We start from the raw sequence: 20314 nt of genomic DNA, 5'->3' as shown, positions 1-20314 counted from the left end.
GTAGAATTGCTCAAAGCGATTTATATCGATAAAAAAAAAAAGAAATGCAAATAAGAATATAATTTTATAATTTTAATACATGGTAGAAAATTAATGTCAGTATAGTTAGTTTTATATTTGCTGTTACAAATTTTGTTATCGTTATATCGATAATTTTCCACGATATAATAATATTTTGTGTAATATTTCATCATGATAAATATCTTTTTCGATGCTGGAAGAAAAATTATTATAAAATACTCGTGGCGATTTAATATTAAATATCTTCGAGTAAGAAATATGCAGGATATATAAAAAAGGATACTTAAAAGTTCATAGTATTCGCTAAGATAAAATATATCTTTATCAACGTAGATCGATCAATCTTTTCGTAAAAACGTATTTCCATTCAATGGATAGACAAAAGGCGATCGATTCGGGAAGTCATTCGAAAGATTCGAAAGATTTCCAAGTAATTTAATCAATCTATCGTTTAATATCGAATGTGAAAATTGCTCTCAAATCAATCAATTTCATTTCGAATGTGAAAAAAAATGTGTATAAATAAATGCATTTTGTGCAATCTCAACAATTTTAATAATAATTTAAACGTTCGATCAATCTCTCCGTTCAACATGTTCCTAAAGAAATTCATTCATCATTACGTGGAACATTCATCAAAAAAAAAGAATTTTACTTCGATATTTTTTCCAAACATTCCTATATACGATCTTTCTTTCTTTCTTTTATCCTTAAATGCGATAAAAAAATCCGAGAGATAACACTCCAGTTATCCTATCATCCTCGAGTAGCAACCGTAACCGAGGAAGGAAGGATAGATACATTTTTTCCCCGGGAGCGAAACACATCTCTAATTAGGCCGGTTATTCCATCGCCGATAATTAATCACGAGCGCGATTAATTGAACGTCCAGATCAATCAAACGCGACCGCCCTCTCCTCCCCCCCACGGACTAATTACCACCACCACCACCACTCGTGGCCTGAATCCACCTTCGTAAAACCGGTCATTGTTCCTTCGAATCATTGTTGTCCACGATTGTCGCACTCTTTCGTATTGTGCTCTTTTAGAAAGCGCGTGGAAAGCGAGTCTTTTTTTCATTTTTTTTTTCCTTTTTTTTGTTTTTTGTATATACGTATTCGATTCGATATTTCAAAGGGAAGAAGCATCAATTTGGCGAGAAATAGCGAAGGATTCGAAGGATACCAAACTCGTTCATCGTAGATAGATAGATAAGTTGATCGACTTTTAATTTTCATTCGGTTAATTAGTCAGTTATCGCTATGGCTTGGTATGGCTGCAATTAGAAAGCGTATATATACTCACACGTAGGCGGTTGCTGGGGTATTTGGGCCGCGCGTGTGGTGCTGTGCCTCGCTATTGTGATCTGGAAGAGAAAAAAAGATAGATGATCGTTAGTTGGAGGATCGTCCAGAGAATCGATTAAGAAAAGGGAGAGAGAGAAGGAGGAGAGGAGGAAGGAGAGGGAGAGAGAATAGGTGGCGTGGGATAAAAGTTTGAAGATGGAAATTTCCAACTTTTCTTCTTCTTTTTTTTTAATATTTGGATGTTAATTGTTTAATGAAATGATAATGGATTAAAAATATTGGAAATTTCTATTTTTTTTTCTTTTTTTTTTTAATATTTGGATATTAATTATTTAATAAAATGATAATAAATTAAAAATATTGGAAATTTCCATTTCTTCTTCTTCTTTTTTTTTTTTTTAATATTTGGATATTAATCGTTTAATGAAATGATAATGAATAGAAATTAAAAATGGAAATTTCCATCTCTTCTTTTTTTTTTTTAATTTGGATATTAATTCTTTAGTGAAATAATAATGATCTCGAATGGGAATTAAAAATTTTTGAAATTTCCATCCTTTCTTTTTTTTTTTTTTTGGATATTAGGATATATGGATATTAGTCGTTCTAATGTGAATTAAAAATATTGGAAATTTCTATTTCTTCTTTTCTTTTTTTTTAATATTTGGATATTAATCGTTTAATGAAATAATAATGGATTAAAAATATTGGAAATTTAATATTTGAATATTAATTATTTAATAAAATGATAATGAATTAAAAATATTGGAAATTTTCATCTCTTCTTTTTTTTTTAATATTTAGATATTAATTATTTAATGAAATGATAATGGATTAAAAATATTGGAAATTTCCATTTCTTCTTCTTCTTTTTGTTTTAATATTTGAATATTAATCGTTTAATGAAATGATAATGAATGGAAATTAAAAATGTATCATTAGCCTTTGATAATGATTGATCTCGAGTGCGAAAAAGTGGATTAAAAAAAATGTTAAAAAACGATTGAAAAGTGAAGGGCGTAGGATGATCTAAAAATTCGACGACTACTCGGGAAGAGCGCGTCATCGATGGAAAAAGTCGTTGCGAAAAATGTCAGGCAACGCATTCTCTCTCTGTCTCTCTCTTTTCGCTCGAGGCACGTATGAATCGTGCGATTTTACAGCCGCGTTTTCTCATCGATTAAACTCGATTATCAAGCACGAGGATCCGGCTGTGGAAAACGATGTGCCGATAGTAATTGCACTTTCGAGGACGATCTCGAGAACATCTTCCATCCTTCTCTATATTAATTCCTCTCTTCCTCTCTCTCTCATCAATTAATCATCGTACCCTATGAAATTCAAATTTCTATTAACTCTCCAACTCAAGGGATTGGAACAATAAGATAAGGTTTAACTCGAGGAAAGATCGGATGAATTTAATAAACGAGAGGGAAAAATGGTTCTCCCTCTAGAGAACCCTTCTCGATAGAAAGACGGTTGAAATCAAGTTCGAAGGCGTAGTCGAAGGCGTAGCTGGGGACAAGCAACGTGCTCTCGATGATTAATTTCACCCGTGAAATCCGAGCCCGGCCCGTTCCGCAACAAGGTTGTATCAGAAGCAAGGCTTAAAACTATCGGCTGCTTGGCTAAAGGCCGCGTGGATAATGGGGAGAGGGGACGATGATGAGCGTTTCTAAATCCCAGATCGTTGCGCTAATTATCCCGTTGTTGTTAATAACATTGGAATTAGAAAACGTAATTATTCGTGAAAATATTCCTACCCATTCCGTATCGAATTCGAATAGAATCTCACTTCGAGATTGAATAATAAGATTCATCTTCCTTTATAATCCTTATCCAAATTTCTCGTGTTCGATCGTCTCTTAATTTAAATATAATAATCCATAATTTTATATATATTATTGATTGATTAATTATCGTGTATAATAAATCGCAGATAGAATTATTACAAACACAAACATAAGTTTTATTAAATTACGAATCGAACGCTTTTCCAATTGGAGATTGTAAGGCGAGCAATCTTTTCAAATTTAGAAATTATTCTTTCCAAATTTTGTAATCGAAATCGTCACGTTCGAGAGAGAATTCTAAATAATAATAATAAAAAGAAGAGAAAAGTAAAATTGGTTCGGTTGGAGAAACGCGTCACACGTTCTCCGAGCGATTGGACGATGACGGTGAACGAAGCAAGGGCAAGCGAGAGACACCTCTTACTCCCTCGACACACTTTTATTTTCCAATCCGCGCCGATTTAGGTATCGAGGGTTACGTGTACACCGGCACGACCAGCATTAGGTGAGCGTGTAATTGTTGCAACCGTTGCGTCCGTTTCTTTTTCTATACCCGATGGACCCGATGGGTTGTCTAGGAGACAAGGATTCACGCGCAACCCTGAACTGGTTTCGTTTCCAATAGCGTCGTTGTGGAGATCAATGGATGGAATGGAATTCTTCTTTCTTTCCTTCTCTCTCTCTCGCTCTTTTTTACTTATTGGGATTCCATATCGGTGGAATAAATAAATCCAAGTCGGTTCTTCGGATGGAAAGTGAGAGTTGGCGTGTACGATTTCTCACACATCGAAAGCTAGCATACCACGAAAACGCGCGTATTAGAGAAATTGTCTAATAAACACGACGCGTTGTTATTATACGCATATATATGTATGTATGTATATGTATGTATGTATGAGGTGATGAAAGTGGTTTAACGACTATTTTCGCATATGCTGGGACATGCAGTGAGGCAAAGTATCGAATCGTTCAAATTCGAATATTCATTAATATATATAGCATTTTATCAAAGGATCGAATCGTTCAAATTCGAGTATCCATTAATTAATATATATAGCATTTTGTCAAAGTATCGAATCGTTCAAATTCGAGTAATTCATCCATTAATGTAGAATTAGTATAGAATTAATATAGAATTAATATAGAATAGTTTCGAATCGTTCAAATCCATTTATTAATGTAGAATTGTATCAAAGCAAAATATCGAATAGTTCAAATTCGAGTATTAATATATAGCATTGTATCAATATAAAATGTAATCCATTAATATTGAATCAAAGCAAAATATCGAATCGTTCAAATCCATTTATTAATATAGAATCGTATCAAAGTAAAGTTTTGAATCGTTTAAATTCGAGTATTAATATATATAGCATTGTATATATATTATTGTATATATATATATATTATATATTTTATTCATTGTATCAATGTAAAATGTAACCCATTAATATAGAATTGTATCGAAGCAAAATATCGAATCATTCAAATTCGAGTAATCCAATCATAATATAATATAATATTGAAGCAAAATATCGAATCCTTCAAATCTATTTATTAATATAGAATCGTATCAAAGCAAAGTTTTGAATGAAAATTTAAATTCGAGTATTATATAGTATTGCATATATATTATTGTATATATTATTATTGTATATATATTATATATTATTGTATATATTATTATTATTGTATATATATATATATATATATATATATATATATATATATATATTGTATATATAATATATTGTATAATATAATATAGCATTGTATCAATGTAAAATGTAATTTATAGAACTACATTAATATAGAATTGTATCAAAGCAAAATATTAAATCATTCAAATTCTAATAATCCATCCATTGATATAATATCAAAGCAAAATATCGAATCATTCAAATTCGAGTAATCCCACCATTAATATAGAATTGTATCAAAATAAAATATTGAATCGCTCAAATTCGAATAATCGATCCATTAATATAGAATTGTATCAATTGTGTTAATATAAAATTACATCAAAGTATCATCGAATCGTTCAAATTCGAGTAATCCAACTATTAATATAGAATTCAATATCAAAACAAACTATCGAATCATTCAAATTCGACTATCCAGCCATTAATATAAAATTACATCGAAGCAAATCCATCCATTAATTGTTAATAAGAAAAGGAAGAAGGAATAATTCGTCCATGCGATTAAAACTTTTATCGCAGATATTACAGAATTGACGATTCGCTTGTTCTACAGGCTTCGAACACGATCTTTAACAATTATGGGTGCAATTATGTTCGCGTCGAATCGTCTCGCGACAGGGTGCGCCGGAAGAACAGAATCAAACCTCGTATCGGAGAAGGTTAACTCTGTGCTTTATCGGATAGTGGAACCGCCGTGTATTTGAAATGAATTGAAAGCACCGGATTGGCCGGTGATTGGGCAAAATTTAATTATCGAACAAAGTTATTTCGATAATTTATTATTCAAAATATAATAATTGTAATGGCAAACGGCCGAGGTGAACAACTCTTTAATGGCTGGTAATAAATGTCATTCGGACGTTTTAATAAGTAATTACTTAAAAGGTAACTTTATTCGAAATTTTTAAATTTAAATTGCTTTTCCATTAGGTTAACTCTCCCGTTGGACGATGAAAATTTTTAACAATTGAAACAATTAATAGGATTAATTAAAAGTTACTTCGATAATTAATTTGTCGTTCAAAATATGATAATATAATAATTGTTTATTATGAATAATTTTATAATTAACTAATAATAAATGTTCGAACGTTTTTGATAATTACTTAAAGTACAACTTTATTTGAACTCAGCCTCAGTTTTTCAACTTTGGATTAATGCCCAAACTCTGATCGAACGTTTCCACTCACGTCCACTTCGTTCCAAGTTTATACATAATCTCGAGGACAAAGTGCAGTTTTGCATCGTAATAAATGCACAGAGGACGATACCGATCGAATTCAATGCAAAACGTTTCATGGATATTATATTATATTTTTATCATTCGAGGATGAAAAAAAAAACTCTAAGCGATACGAAATATAATTACACAACTGTGATCGCATCTTGCGATAAAAAGAAAAATGATAAAAATATGCTGTTGCCTTTTTTTTTTTTTTTTCGTTTATTTGTTTATCCCAAGGATTGAAAGATCTGTGGACGGAAGATACCACCGTATCATACTTTGTGGTTAAAAGAGATTTCTTCGAGGTTGATGATAGGCATGCAAAACCTAAATCTAGTTTCACGGATACTGTTTTATTCGTTCGAAGATGAAACTTTTCTTTTCCTCTCCTCAAGAAGCTCGAAGCAACGAGAGGTAATTACGGATCCGTTAAAGGCGTACACACAAAGTATAGTCTCGCGATAAAAAGCTACGCGAGAATATTTGCATAATTTTGTAACAGTAGTTTCAGATCGAAATTCCATTTTGCGATAAAAAGAGATTGCTCGACGTACAAAACAACAGATCCAAGTTTTTATTCGTTCAAAGATGAAACTTTACAGGATAATTATATCTACGATTTACCAAAGTATATATATATATATATACACACATCCTGTGATAAAAAATAATGGAGATATTCCAGAGAATATTTGCATACCGGTATTTTTATTCTCGAAATGAAAGCCTTATACCACTTTGTGGTTAAAAGAGATTTCCTCTTCCGTTCCGAGTAGCCGATAAATATACAGCAGGATGTATATATAGATGGAGGAAATAATTTTAATACGCATAATCGATCTCTCGTCGCATCTTTTTCTTCATCGATTAACAACAACGTGCGATTATCTCTGTAAACGCGACCATTAACCTCGAGACGGCTGCGACTAATTTCTTCTTTTTTTTTTTCTTTTTTTTTTTTTTCGTGAACGCGCCATCGAGAGAAGAGGAGAGTCCATCGCGCGTTGTAATCTAGCCCGAGGGCAACCGAGTTATCAAGTGGATCAATGGGTAATCGGATCGACGTAGATCGCGGATCTAGCGTAGGTAGAGATCTCCTTGAGAACGCCTCCCATCACGCTGGATCCTGGTGGCGCACAAGTCCGATTATTCACTCTACCCTATAAGTATCTCTCCATGACGTCATTGTTGCAACGTGCCTCTCGGATAGAATGCGAAAATATCTCGATATTTTATAACGAATCGTTTCTTCTTTATTTACCTTCAAAATTAAATTAAATAAAGTTGAAATTACGAATAAAGTTATTACTTTGATAATAATAATTGTCAAATTAGTTTGAGAAAAGCGGATTCGATTATAATAGGAATAAATGTTATTATATAAGTTTTAATAAGTAGTTGTTAGGTTTATTAAAAAGTAATTTTATTCGAAATTTTTAACCAGTTATTTTTTCAACGAATTAATATTTAAGTCTGTTTATTCTTCTATCTATCTAATTTTCTAAAATTATCGGATTTTGGAAAAAAAATCTCTCAAATCTTTGTTTGGAATTTATTTATTTACGTTACTCGAAAAAGTAAAAATAATTCTTAATTATGGTTATCTTCTGCGAAACTGAAAGATTTAAAGATATTAAAAATTGAGCATTGTTGAACAACGTGGGTGTATAGAAATTCCAAAAGGAAATGCTGGGCTCGTCCCAGAAATCGAAATTCGGATTTATTCAAATTAGATACTAACCGCCCTTGCGAATTACGCAAGGCGATGAGTTTCGATGGATCGGTTAAAAAATCATTTTACGCAATGGCTCGTTCTAAACTTGGCCGCGTCACTCACAACTTTCTCTCTCGAGCTGAACAAACGCGTGATTTTCTATTGACCGCTCTCCGTGATAATGTTCTCTTCTGTCCGTAAGTGGAAAAATCGCAATTACTCTATCCTTTCGGATTAATCTTGTTTTTCACAGTCAACAAGTTGCAAAGAGAGCCGAGAGATCTTGAAAAACACTCGCTCGTCCCCACATCTGACCGATCTGACTAATTATTTTCGCCACGAACAATTTCATTACATTAATCGTGCAGTTTATTATTTGTGAAGATAGATTCTATAAAAATTCTTCAACGTAATTTTTTTTTAACAATGCACCTCGCGTTGATTCGAATAAAAATCATTCGTATACAACAATTTTCAATCAAAATAGACAAACGAGTATAAAAATGAATTTCGACGAAAAAGCGTTTGGAACGTGTCGCCACGCAAGGTATACTGTTCACCGTTGAGAAAAAGTTTCGCGATACAGTAGCAAAAAATGTCCTTCGCTAGAATCGTCTATCCCCCACTTCAAACGGTTTGTTGACAATCCTGACACCTGACACGCCACACAATAGCAGAAGAGCTATAACTTGAATATTCAAAATCGTAAAAATTATATTTCATTTACGAAGTTACGTTAGGATAATCATCCAAGATTGGAAACTAAAATATTTTCGAAACTATTAATTATTTTTATATAATATTAATATATCTATATAATATGTCCTGCCCATTCGTACAATTATTATATCTTAACTACTCGAATATAAAATTATATTTATAAATTATTTATTACAAATCGTAATTACGTATTATGAGAGATAAAAAAATTTTTACATTTTTATATCGATACGTTAGAATTCTCTGGATTCTGTACTTACGCCAGAGTTGGGTATTAATATAAAAAAAAAATAATTGATTAAAAAGTTTGAATAAAGTTTACTTCAATTTACTCAACTTGAATAACATTTATTCGTAGATATTATAATCGAATTATTTTTTAATCATTATTACGAGCGATAAATTATCGAAATAACTTTTGTAATTAATTTTATGTAACTTCAACAACTATTAAATTTGGCATCGAGATGTCGAGATACAGATACCGTCGTTTTCGACGAGTACACGAGCGACAAACACGACACGGTGGAAAGAAAAATAAAAATACCGTGCTTCCTTCTACCGGTGAGCACGGAAATTATATCGTCTTCTCAAACAGCGACGAAAGTTCACCGCACGATTCTCGTTTGCGCTGGTACGTGTGAACTGCTCGTAAGGGAGCGTTTAGCGGTTCACTTCCGGTATTGGCTCTCCTATCGACTTCACGGTGAAACGTTTGTGAAAACGAGCTCTTAAGAGATCCCGCGCCGATATTTAAAAGAACACCGAGTAAAAGTAGGCGTGGCAACGACGGATTGTGTTGTCTCTTTTCTCCGCCGTGCACAACTTCAACTCGTGCAAATGTTTGCCAATACTTTGAAATTTCTGTCTTCCCCTCTGTGCTCTCCTCTTTGATTTTTATGCGGGAACACGTTCCCCTATAGTTTTCGTTTTCTCTTTTTCCTCATTTTTTCTTTCTTTCTTTTTTTTTTTTTCTCTAAACCTACACGTTTCGAGTCCCGTCTTTTCAAATGTGTTTTAAGATTTATGTTCCTCGCAAGAAGACACAAGCAAGCACTCGCGGCGACGATCGCGGAAATTTTTTTTTTCTTCTCTTAACTCCGTTCTTCTCGAGTGCAAACGTTTCGTCCAATTTTCGTCGTCGACAATTTACTTTCGATCCTCCCTCCTCCTTCTTTTTTAAACGCGCGCGCAAATGTCCATTCTGAAAATTCAATATCTCTCCGACGGCCGTTATTTACTTTTACTCGCGAAACGCTTTCTTCTCGCGTTTCAAACTTGCAATTTTTATTCGGATCGAGGCTTTACTTTGTAATTACGTTGTTTACGCATGTGCGTGTATTCGCTGTCGAGTTGTTTCGAAATGGAAGGGGAGAGAAGAAAAAAAAAAATGTTCGCAAACTGGCTTAAAAGTTTTTTTTAAACACCGGAAGAACTCGAAAAACGCCCACTTGCCGAGAATTGTCCGCGGTCGGTACATAATAATCGGTATAATAATCGTGAGATTTCAGAGTGGTTGTCGATTATTAAGCGTTGCGCAGACCCATGATTCTGAATGGGTTAACGACATCAAACCCCGCCGCCTCTTTGTCAAGAGAGACATCGCCTCGTTTTTTACGAGGCGTTGTTTACCATGATTACCATAAAAAAAGGAACGAGCCATCCACTCGAATTACCTCGTGCAGTCTTCATTTCGAGCTCGCGGAGCAATATGAAAGTTTGCAACGCTTGTTAAACACGAACGCTTGAACAACGAGGATGAAGAAGAAGAAAAGGAGAGGAAAAAGAAAAACTATATCGAAATATTCACGGTTTTTATATTTCGCGAAAAGAGAATTCGATTGAAGCCCAACTTTCACGAATTGGAAATAATCGAAAAATAATTCAAATGACCCATTCAAACGAGCCATTAAAATTATTCAAAGAGAATTCTTGTTTAAAATTAACGTCGAGGTGAAAAATTGCAGTAAAATAAAAATATATATGTATATATATATATATATATATACACGTACATTGCAGCCATCTCGACACGATTTTCCTAGCAACTTACGTCGTACCAACAAAGGATTACATAATTCCCCGCATTCCTGCCCAACGTACTTCCCTCCCAGCATTATTTTCCGTACAATTCGTTGGTACAGAAAGAGTTACACACGCGATATTAAATCGAAATGAAAATCGGCAGATTCGAACGAAGTTTGAAAATCAGCTGATCTCAGCGGCGAAAGGTTGATGAAAGGTTGCAGGGGAATTTCGTAGCGTGGCATTGGTCGCACTTGTATATATCCACCCGTGCATTTCGTGTTGCACGTTCAAGGAATAAATTTGATTTGATATGATAACAGAGAGAGAAAGAGAGAGAGAGAGAGGAATAAATTTACTAGAATTTTATTAAGCATGAGAAAACACGTGCACAGCGCTGTAGCAAAGGAAGGATTCTTTACTTACCGATAAAAATGCCAATGCGACTCCCCGCCAGTCCATGGCTAAAATAAAAGAGAAAGTCTTTATTAATAACTGGGTCGAACTCCCATGAGTACACGATCGACCGTGCAAAAAGAAAAAAAAACACTTGCGACGAGACAAAAATCGCACGATTATCCACTGTCTCTATCGTTTTTCGATCGATACATTCACTCGATATTAATATACACGTATATATATATATATATATATTCTTCGCTTGTATGTGTCTCTTCACCTATCTCTACTCTCCCATCCTACCGATTATATCCGTCTTTATCGCGCACCACAATACAATCCGAAAAATCTCTTCTCGCGTAACGATAACAAAAATTGGACGAGATTGGATTTCGCAAGGATCTCGGGTAACGCGACCAGGAAGATGAAAAATTGGCGAGAAAAAATTGGGGGGAAATTTGCCTCTCGGCATCTCGGATCGAATTCGAGGCGAGGGGTGGAAAAATTGGGCTCGGTTTTCTCGAAGGGAGAGAGGAAAACGTTTTCGAGGTGGTTAGTAGAGCCGTGGCGAGAAAGCGACGCGGCGTTTCGCGAAGGTGGCCGAACATAACGCAACGTTCACTTTTTCGAGCAGGAGGAGAGGCCGGTGCAGCACGGAACAGGAACGACCTCGAGCAGCGCCGTGCTGGACCACCGCCGTGCTCGAACCGAACCGTGCCCTCCTCCCTCGTCCCATTTTCGACTTTCCACCACTTCGTTTCCCGTCCGATTTCCCGATTCCGCGCACCGACACGCTCGCGACCAGACGGATCGCGGGATTCTTTTATTACGGGCGCGCTGGTCGATCGACATCCCGCGAGGCTCTGCCACCTTTTCTCTCCACCTTTTCTAACTAAGCGGCCAGGGGAGCCAGGCTCGTGCCTCGTGAATCGACGCGCTTGGGAGCCCACCAGGGCCGTACGCCTCTCTCGCGTCGCCTTTCACTTTCTCTTCTCGCTCGTATTCGTGGATAGGATGGGAAAATACATTTACAATTTTTCACGAAACGATATCCCTTTTCTTTTCTCGAATCGCACGTTTTAAACTTCTTTCGAACTCTTTATATCTGGGCTCATAGAAGGAGGAAGAGTACGTATGCCCACGTAATGGCATACCAGGCGTTGAAATCACCGGTGACTTCTGTCGCGTAAGACTGCTATATCCGTCTTCTCAGTCATCGATATGTATGCCATTTCGCGTAGCCGTTACGAAATTTACGACTAAACAATGGTTATTAAGTATCCGTTGAACAACTATCCCGACGATAATTTATTTTTAAAAAAAGAAAGAAAATTAACTGTTAGTGATCGATACTTACTTTCCTTTCGGGAAAGGAGAGAAGGAACGATTTACACCTGTAATATCTTTTTCGATCTTCGCTCGAGGATCTCGAATCGATCGTCGAACGAACTAAAAAATCGAGAGGCGAGCGTGGACGATCCTTGGCGATTGCATATTTGGTCACCACGCTACGCCTGCCTACGAGGATGAAACAGCGTCACGAGCCTTGTACCCGTTTTCGCGTAGTTCCGTTGCATAATGCCGTTTCATTAAACCGACTATGAAGTCCACGTTATACCCATTCAGCCGTTGGCAATATTCGCCTCCCCCCCCCCTCTCCCTCCATTTTCCATGTGCGTGTCTCACCGCAAGTGCGCTCGAGAAAGGAAACGATTGCTTCCACACTCTGTTCGCCCAGCTGTCACCCACTCTCGTTACACCCCTTATTCATTTTTTTTTTTTTTTTATAAATATACCTCCCTTTCTTGTATATATATATATATAAGAATTATTACGATTGGATTTATATATCCAGATCTATCCAGAAGATTTTTAAATGTACAGATGTTGTAGGCAAAAGAAAAATTTTGATGATGTGTACGTAAATAATATCACGAAAAATAATATTTAAGGATAAATAGATTTTAGTGGGGAATGATAAATGTGGCAGTGACAAAATATCATTGTGAAATGTGCTCGCTTTCGACGACCTTGAGAACCAAATTTAGAGAAAGAAAATTTATGGTCGGGCGTAAATTTATGGCGATGATGTAATAAGTAGTGAATTTTTTATCTCGTTCTTATTTTTTCATCCATAATCCGTTTTGACAATAGCCTCGCCGAGAACTCGTTCCAGGCGCCTTCTGCGCCCTTGAATATCCGCCAACGTGGTCTTCGTAGTCTGCTTGCAACGAGATATTGCGCCATCTTGGTGTCAACTCGATTAAAAACGTAAAATCGAAAACGATCGTTTTTATAGGCTTTTGATCTTCGAGTTCTTATTAATTTTGATACAATGAATTGATCGAATGAAAGCAATAAATCGAGTAAATGTATCATTTTAATCGTTAATCGTTTCATATATCACGCTATAATATTTTTATTTTATAAAATACTGCAAAGTATATCTTAGAAATATCCAAATGATTATGAAAGGGAACGAAAGAATGTAAGAGTAAAACAATTGTGCCATGATATCTCACCTGTCTGATCACCGATCTTCCACCGAAAAATTGTTCGATTAATCAAGACGATGTCGAGATATCCGATCTTTTTTCGACGATATCGACAAAAATAAATCTTTTTCACTGTTCTTACGAAAGAACGAGTCAAGCGTAAACGAGAAAGAGAAACGATAAATGAAAAAGTCAAAAATATCACTTTTCAAGAAGCACCGGAATTCGTTTTGAAATCACCAGTTCGATCTACCTCGTGGATCCGGCTCGTTCATCATCAACACTTCCGGTAGCACGCGATACTCGTCAGATAGCGTCGAAAACGCGTTCTTGCCGGCCATAAAGTCCATCTCGGGCAGCTCGACATCCCCAAAATGTGGATGATACTTCGATGATAATTCTTCTCGATCATTTACGAGACTCTAAAGTCTCTAAGATTCATCATCGTCGTAAAGATAAAACAATCATCGTCGTGTTCTTCTTGTGAGATTAATTTGATTGACGCAACCGATTTCTGTCATTTGAATATTTTTTGTCACGAGATAGAGATTATTAGATTCTTTCCTCAAATTTACTTTCCGGTATTTTTTGGTTGAACGGATATCTTTAAGAATTTTGATTATTTTATTTTATCGTCGATTCCACGATGTTAATTTTTGCGGAATAGATCGATCTCTTTCGAATGAAACGTTTCCACATTCCTCTGGCCAAGAGGATTATTTTCACGTGTTTTATTATCGCCACTGCACCACACACCTGCCGGCGGTTCGTTACTCTGGAAAAAGGCAGTCGAGCATGGAGAGAGCCGAAAGAATAATGAAATCCGTTGCGATCGACGCGAGGCTCGAGACTGCACTGACTTCGTCCCCTGTATACGGTCCCTGTTACCTCTGTATTCCCCTCGCAGGACGAACTACCGAAGAGCCGACAGAGAGCTAAGAGAGAGGGAGAATTATAGAGAGAAGCAATGATACACGTTATAAAGTGAAGAAACAGAGATAGGTGATTTTCGTTATAGAAGGAAAGAAGAATGGTAAAATTAATAAATTTGAAAATAATAGAAGAAGGAAATAACGCAGGATATTACCGTTGAAATTCTTTTCTGTAATGGAAGAAAGAAGGAACGATGGATTAAAGAAAAATACGAGAGAATATATACAGATGAAACAGAGAAAAAGAACTTGTAGCGATCTAGAATATTTGAACAATCGACCGATAGAGTGCGACACTAGTGCACACTAAGCGTTTGTCTTTGTTTCTTGATCATTGAATAACGAATTTAACCATTTTACAATTGAAATTTTAAGTATAAAAATAACTTGTGTGATGCTTATTTCTTATTATTCGATTGAAATTTCGTTTTTAATGTAAAAATATTTTTAATTCTATTTTTATGATATTTTCTTTTTTTCGTATTTATATTTTAAAATTTTTTAATCGATAATATAAATATATATATCCTAAAAAATTCACGATAGATTTTTAAATTCTTTTTTTTTTATTTTTAAGAATTTCTTTAAATTTGGAAAATTACGATACAAAATTAATATTTTTTGGAACTGGTAATAAGATATTTATTAAAGAGAAAAAATGTTTGCATGTATCGAAATGAGAAAGATAGTCTGCGCTTACGTCATCGCCTGGCTTAGATACTATACTGCGTTCCTTTCAAGGGATGTAGAAGAATTTAAAAATTTTTTCAAGTTTAAAATACAATGTAATATTCTTCTATATGTTATACAAATTTTTAATATTATAAAATAATGTATATAATAGATCTTGATTATATTCATATAAATTTTAATATTTTTTATAATATATAATTTTTCAAAAAAATATCAAATTTATGAGTTTTTAACAAGTTTAAAAATGAATTAAAATTAATTGAACTTTTTGATATTATTTTATAATAAATAATATATATATATATACATTATATATATTAATTATACGAAATTATATTCATATTGATAATTCAAATGAGTAATTGTATATTTCACTTGATTGCAAATAATTAAATTTTAAACAAAATTTATTAAATAAATTAATAGTTAATATTTTGCCTATTTTTAATTATATAATAGTGTGATTACTATTGTATCGATCCAAAAATATATAAACAAGTGTAAATACTTACTTTATCGATTGTAAGTATGTATGTGTCCAGATCAAATTCCACGTGCTTGACGCTAGAGTATATATGAAAATGGCGCTTATACATCGAGTTAATATAAATTTTGGATTTGTATTAAATACATTTTATTGTAAATGTATAGTAAACATAAAAAGATGTAAAACAGAATATAATATTAAAAGTCAAACAAATGTTAAGTATGGTATGCTTTTTATTAAAATCAGTTTTAAAAAATTATATTTCTGATTCATAACCTCATTTAGATAAATGATTACACTTTCAATAATAAATTTTTTTTCATTTTTTCGCTCTTAAGTTTATGTTTTTTATTCCATAATTAATTTATTAATATAATTTTTTTAATTTTTATTTTAATGACTTATAATCATATAATCTATAATCTATTAAGTTTATTATAGGTTAGAATTTTACTTATGTTTTATTTATTTACTTTTATTAATTTATTAATATTATTTAATTGAAACTTTAACATTGAATATATAATACAATTAACAGATATATGTCATACAATAAAAGATTATAAATAATTTAAAATATCAAATAGAATAACTAATCTTTTTTAATTAAATAATTTAAATATATATTATTTAAATATATATTAAATAATAAGTGTTATTAATATTATTATAAAAAATACTGTTTAAATGTTAATGTGTTAAATGTGTTACAAATTCAAAAGTAAATTAAAAATAAACAATTTTGTAGGTGAAAATATAACGTTTGGAGATATGCTTAAATTTAGACAAACTCAAGCAAAAAAATCTGTTTTAATAGGGGTACCAGAAAATTATATTTATGATATGGAAAAATATTGTTTAAAACATGTGAATATTAAAAAAATATTATTTTATAATACAGAAACTAATAGAGTAAGTATCTTTTGTGATTTTTATTTTATGTTTGTTGATTTAAAGATTACAATAAAATATAATTAAATTAAACATATATATGAATAATTATATGTATTATATTTTTTTTTAGTGTTTTGTATTAATGGAATTAATGACAGAAAAAGATGTGGAAATTTTTAGAAACATGGCTTCATGTAAAATAAATTCAAATGCTCATTCTGTTACACCATTATTTTTGTATAAAGTTAGAAATTCAAGTTATAATAAGCCAATGACAAAAAAGTCAATAATGTTTAAACCTCCTAATTTCGATCAAATCAAAGAATCATTGAAAAATAAAAATACTGTAATATAATATATAAAACTAATTATAAATTATATATAATAATATGTATTAAGAATTACATATAATATATATATATATATATAATTTAATTAATTAATGTTTTTAGATATCGGAACAAATGATTATTCTTCACCATTTATTGAAAATTACAGACTTAGATATAAGATTGAGATTTTTTACTGCTGAACAAATTTCTTATTATTTATCTAGATTATTTATGAATGTATCTGTCATACCATTTGGATCTTCTGTTAATGGTTTTGGTCAAATAGGATGTGATCTTGATTTATTATGTAAAACCGACATATCTAATATTATAAATAGTGTAAATATAAACATATAATTTTATTATAATGATTTAATCTTGTTTTAATTTTATAGAAATTGAAATTTCTTTCAGTCTACAAGAAAATTTTTCTATATGTCACAACCTCTCCATCTTGCAGACAGGAATGAACAAAAAGAATTCTTGGATGCAATAAGCACAATAATGAAAATTTGTATTCCTGGTATTGACAATATAAAAAAAATTCTTGAAGCACGAGTTCCTATAATTAAATTTTTTAATCAAACTACAAATATGCATTGTGATCTCAGTAGTACAAATGTGTATGTAATAAATATTTCTTATCTTTATAAAATGTATAATATATATAATAACTTGTATGTATAATAACTTTTGAACATATATATATATATATATATATATACAGGATTGCATTACATATGTCTGAATTGTTATATACATATGGAGAATTGGATTGGCGTGTTAAACCACTTATTTGCACTATTCGTAAATGGGCAAGAAATACGAATATAACAAAGGATATTTCAGGACAATGGATCACGAATTTTTCTCTTACTTTGTTAATTTTATTTTATTTACAAATAAAAAATATATTACCTTCTTTAAAAGTAATAAAATATCACATAAGTAAGTATAAATATTAAAAAAATTTTATAATAATAATATATATTATAATATTATTAAATTTTATATTTACAGAAAATTCAAGAAGAAGTTGGAGTAATGATTGGAAAAATTCTATAAATTATAATAATGATTCTTTACATAATCTTTTATATGGATTTTTCGAATATTACAGTATTTTTGATTTTAAAATGCAAGCAATTTGTATAAAGGAAGGAAAACCTCGAGTGAAAAAAGATTCATCACCGCTGTATATTTATAATCCATTTGATGAATCATTAAATGTTAGTAAAAATATCACTATATTTGAATTAACGCGTTTGATAGATCACTTTCGAAAAGCATTGCAAATATTAATAGAAACAAGTGAAAAGGATGCTATTATAAAATTAATTAAAATTAATTCGATATCGTCAAACTCGATAGAGATGGACGATTGTAAAGATATCGAAAAATCAACTGAAATTGATAATATTGAAAAAGATAGTGATACATTTAATCAAAAAGAATCTTTAAACGAATCTATAAACAAAATCAACGTTAATGTTTTAGAAACAATGGAAAAAAATATAATAAAGTAATAATAAATATATAAGTTTTAATTAATTTTTTCGCAATCAATTTTATAGTTTATTTAACTTGTAAGTATAACTTTTTATTATATTATATAAATTGTATTATATAATTTGATGATCTAAAAATCATAAAAAGATAAAAATATGGAATTTTATAAATTTATGTGATAATAATGAATATTATAATATTATAAATATATGCATTTTATTAAACAAAAATAATATAATTCAAATTAATACAACTAAATCTGCATCAAGTAGCATTAAAATGTATAAAATGCGTATTATTTTCATTCTACGTTTCATTCAATGTATATTTTAATGTAATGTTTATAGTGTTTATGATGAACATTAATATAAAAAATTCTAATACATTGTATTTTTACTGCATCTTTTCAATGAATTAATTATAAAAAGATAATTTGAAAATAATCATTAATATTATGTGTATATATATATATATTGTATATATATTTTTCATTAAATCAATAAATAATAAAAATTGATATAATAATGAAGGAAAAGAATATATAAAATTAAATTAAATGTTAGTAAATTCATTGCATTAAATAACAGTTAAAATATTTACCAACAATCGAACAACTTTATATTTTGTAACTTGTATATTTCTCTATTATCAGCAATTTGACATTTTTCATGTATAATTAATCGTGTACATTTACTATAATTGTAATTCATGATCTATACAAAGATCATGATATCTTTTTAATTCTTTAAACGATTTATTTAATTTCCATGAGAAACTTTTGTTTTTCATAGTATAAGCTGTATATTTTTCATAATACAATTATCTCAAACATTTTATACATATATGTGTAATTACATATGTGTAAAAACATTTAATGCACCTATGCAATTAGAGCATATTGTGTAGAATAGACGGTAAATTCTTGTGCATTTGGCAAATTACAAGTATACTTGTAATTAGGCTATTTTTCTTATCAAGATAAAGTACTTTACTTTAATCTCTTATATATAATCGATGATCTGATTTGGGATATATTGTATAAAGTATTTTGAATTTATTATATATAAATTCTAATTTTTATCAATTTTGACCAATAAAATTTATAAAATTTATTCTTTCTAATCCAATTCTAAGTCCAAATTAAAGAAAACGCGCGATTTGAGCAGCATGGAAAATTATTTCTCCATTTCTTTCTTTTTTTCCTTCTTGTTTATCTTTTTATTCTTTTTCATAATAATAATAATAGTACTAATAATAGTAGTAGTAGTAGTAATACTGATAATAGTATTAATTAAATCCTAACTTCATGTACCACATATAATTTATCGATGTCTCTCTAATTCTAATTCGAGTCTCTGAATGTTTTATGCACCATGTAAAGATTGCATCAACAACAAGAGTACCATTTATTAATTTCAATTCTTTTTTTTTTTTTTTTAAATATATATGTATACATAATGTACGTATTGTTTTTACTTTACTATTGGCAGCGATATTATGACCTTCGGCGCTTCAAAAGTGCAATCAAAACACTGTTCAATAAAAAATTGAGGACTGCTCTACGTTGAAGGCTGGTTGACCCTGAAACAACTCTGACTAGACATACATGGGAGTAAAAATTACCCGAGCAATTATACAAGATGATTATATAAAAAATATTGAAAACAGTTTTTGGTCCAAACCCAAAAATAAAATTCGAAAAAGTCACAATATTTCATAAAAGTAAAAATATGCACTTGTCGAAGGTGCTTTCATCAATGGCAGTTTATAGCGATAAATAATTTCTAATTCGTAAAATTATTTTCATTTAACTATATACATTACACGAAATGCCCTTTCTATTTTTTTTCTTCATTTTTTTTTTTTTTTTTTTTTTATTTTTATTATTATTATTATAACATCTCTAATAAAACGTTCAAAATATTTGGAAAAAAATTCTTGTAGTACCATTTTGCATAACAATATTTCTTTCCTACTAATAATAATAATAATGTGCCATCGTAAACATACAGTCTTTCGATAGTACTTTCTCCGATGTATGCTAGGCATTATTTTGGAGGGTATT

General features: G+C 31.3%; 2 protein-coding genes across 5 annotated transcripts in view; one reads left to right on the top strand and one right to left on the bottom strand.

Moving 5' to 3' along the window:
* The window catches only part of LOC100578515, a 68453-nt gene extending 54176 nt beyond the window's left edge, over positions 1–14277 (bottom strand). Inside the window, exons 1-3 of one of the 3 annotated variants that reach the window (XM_026445075.1) lie at positions 13430–14277; positions 10935–10972; positions 1327–1387 (exon numbers count right to left, since the gene is read on the bottom strand). In XM_026445075.1, the coding sequence (XP_026300860.1) occupies positions 1327–1387; positions 10935–10970 (97 nt within the window). In that variant the 5' untranslated portion in view covers positions 10971–10972; positions 13430–14277. Of the gene's footprint in view, positions 1–1326; positions 1388–7790; positions 7810–10934; positions 10973–11062; positions 11775–13429 lie in introns of those variants that run through there. The other 2 variants (XM_026445076.1, XM_026445077.1) reach the window with 2 other exon arrangements.
* Positions 14278–15572: 1295 nt separating this feature from the next.
* Positions 15573–18639, top strand: LOC551561 (poly(A) RNA polymerase, mitochondrial). Of its 2 annotated transcripts, none has more exons than XM_006564813.3 (7): positions 15573–15738; positions 16263–16426; positions 16539–16754; positions 16861–17079; positions 17155–17363; positions 17468–17688; positions 17761–18639. In XM_006564813.3, exons 1-7 carry the CDS (start codon positions 15603–15605, stop codon positions 18264–18266), a joined length of 1671 nt encoding a protein of 556 aa, XP_006564876.1. In that variant the 5' UTR covers positions 15573–15602; the 3' UTR covers positions 18267–18639. The 2 variants fall into 2 exon arrangements, with proteins under 2 accessions (XP_006564876.1, XP_026300859.1); XM_026445074.1 differs by having other exon boundaries at positions 15656–15728.
* The last annotated feature ends 1675 nt before the right edge of the window (positions 18640–20314 follow it).

This window comes from Apis mellifera, linkage group LG14 (assembly GCF_003254395.2).
Source record: "Apis mellifera strain DH4 linkage group LG14, Amel_HAv3.1, whole genome shotgun sequence".
Taxonomy (NCBI): Eukaryota; Metazoa; Arthropoda; class Insecta; order Hymenoptera; family Apidae; genus Apis; species Apis mellifera.
This window is presented reverse-complemented; position numbering and strand designations above follow the sequence as displayed.

Excerpts from the sequence above, each read along its gene's own strand:
- LOC551561 (XM_006564813.3), top strand. The coding sequence starts at position 15,603 with ATGAAAATGGCGCTTATACATCGAGTTAATATAAATTTTGGATTTGTA. Across the intron at positions 15,739-16,262 it reads TCAAACAAATGTTAAGTATG|GTGAAAATATAACGTTTGGA; the intron begins GTATGCTTTTTA and ends ACAATTTTGTAG. Across the intron at positions 16,755-16,860 it reads CATTGAAAAATAAAAATACT|ATATCGGAACAAATGATTAT; the intron begins GTAATATAATAT and ends TAATGTTTTTAG.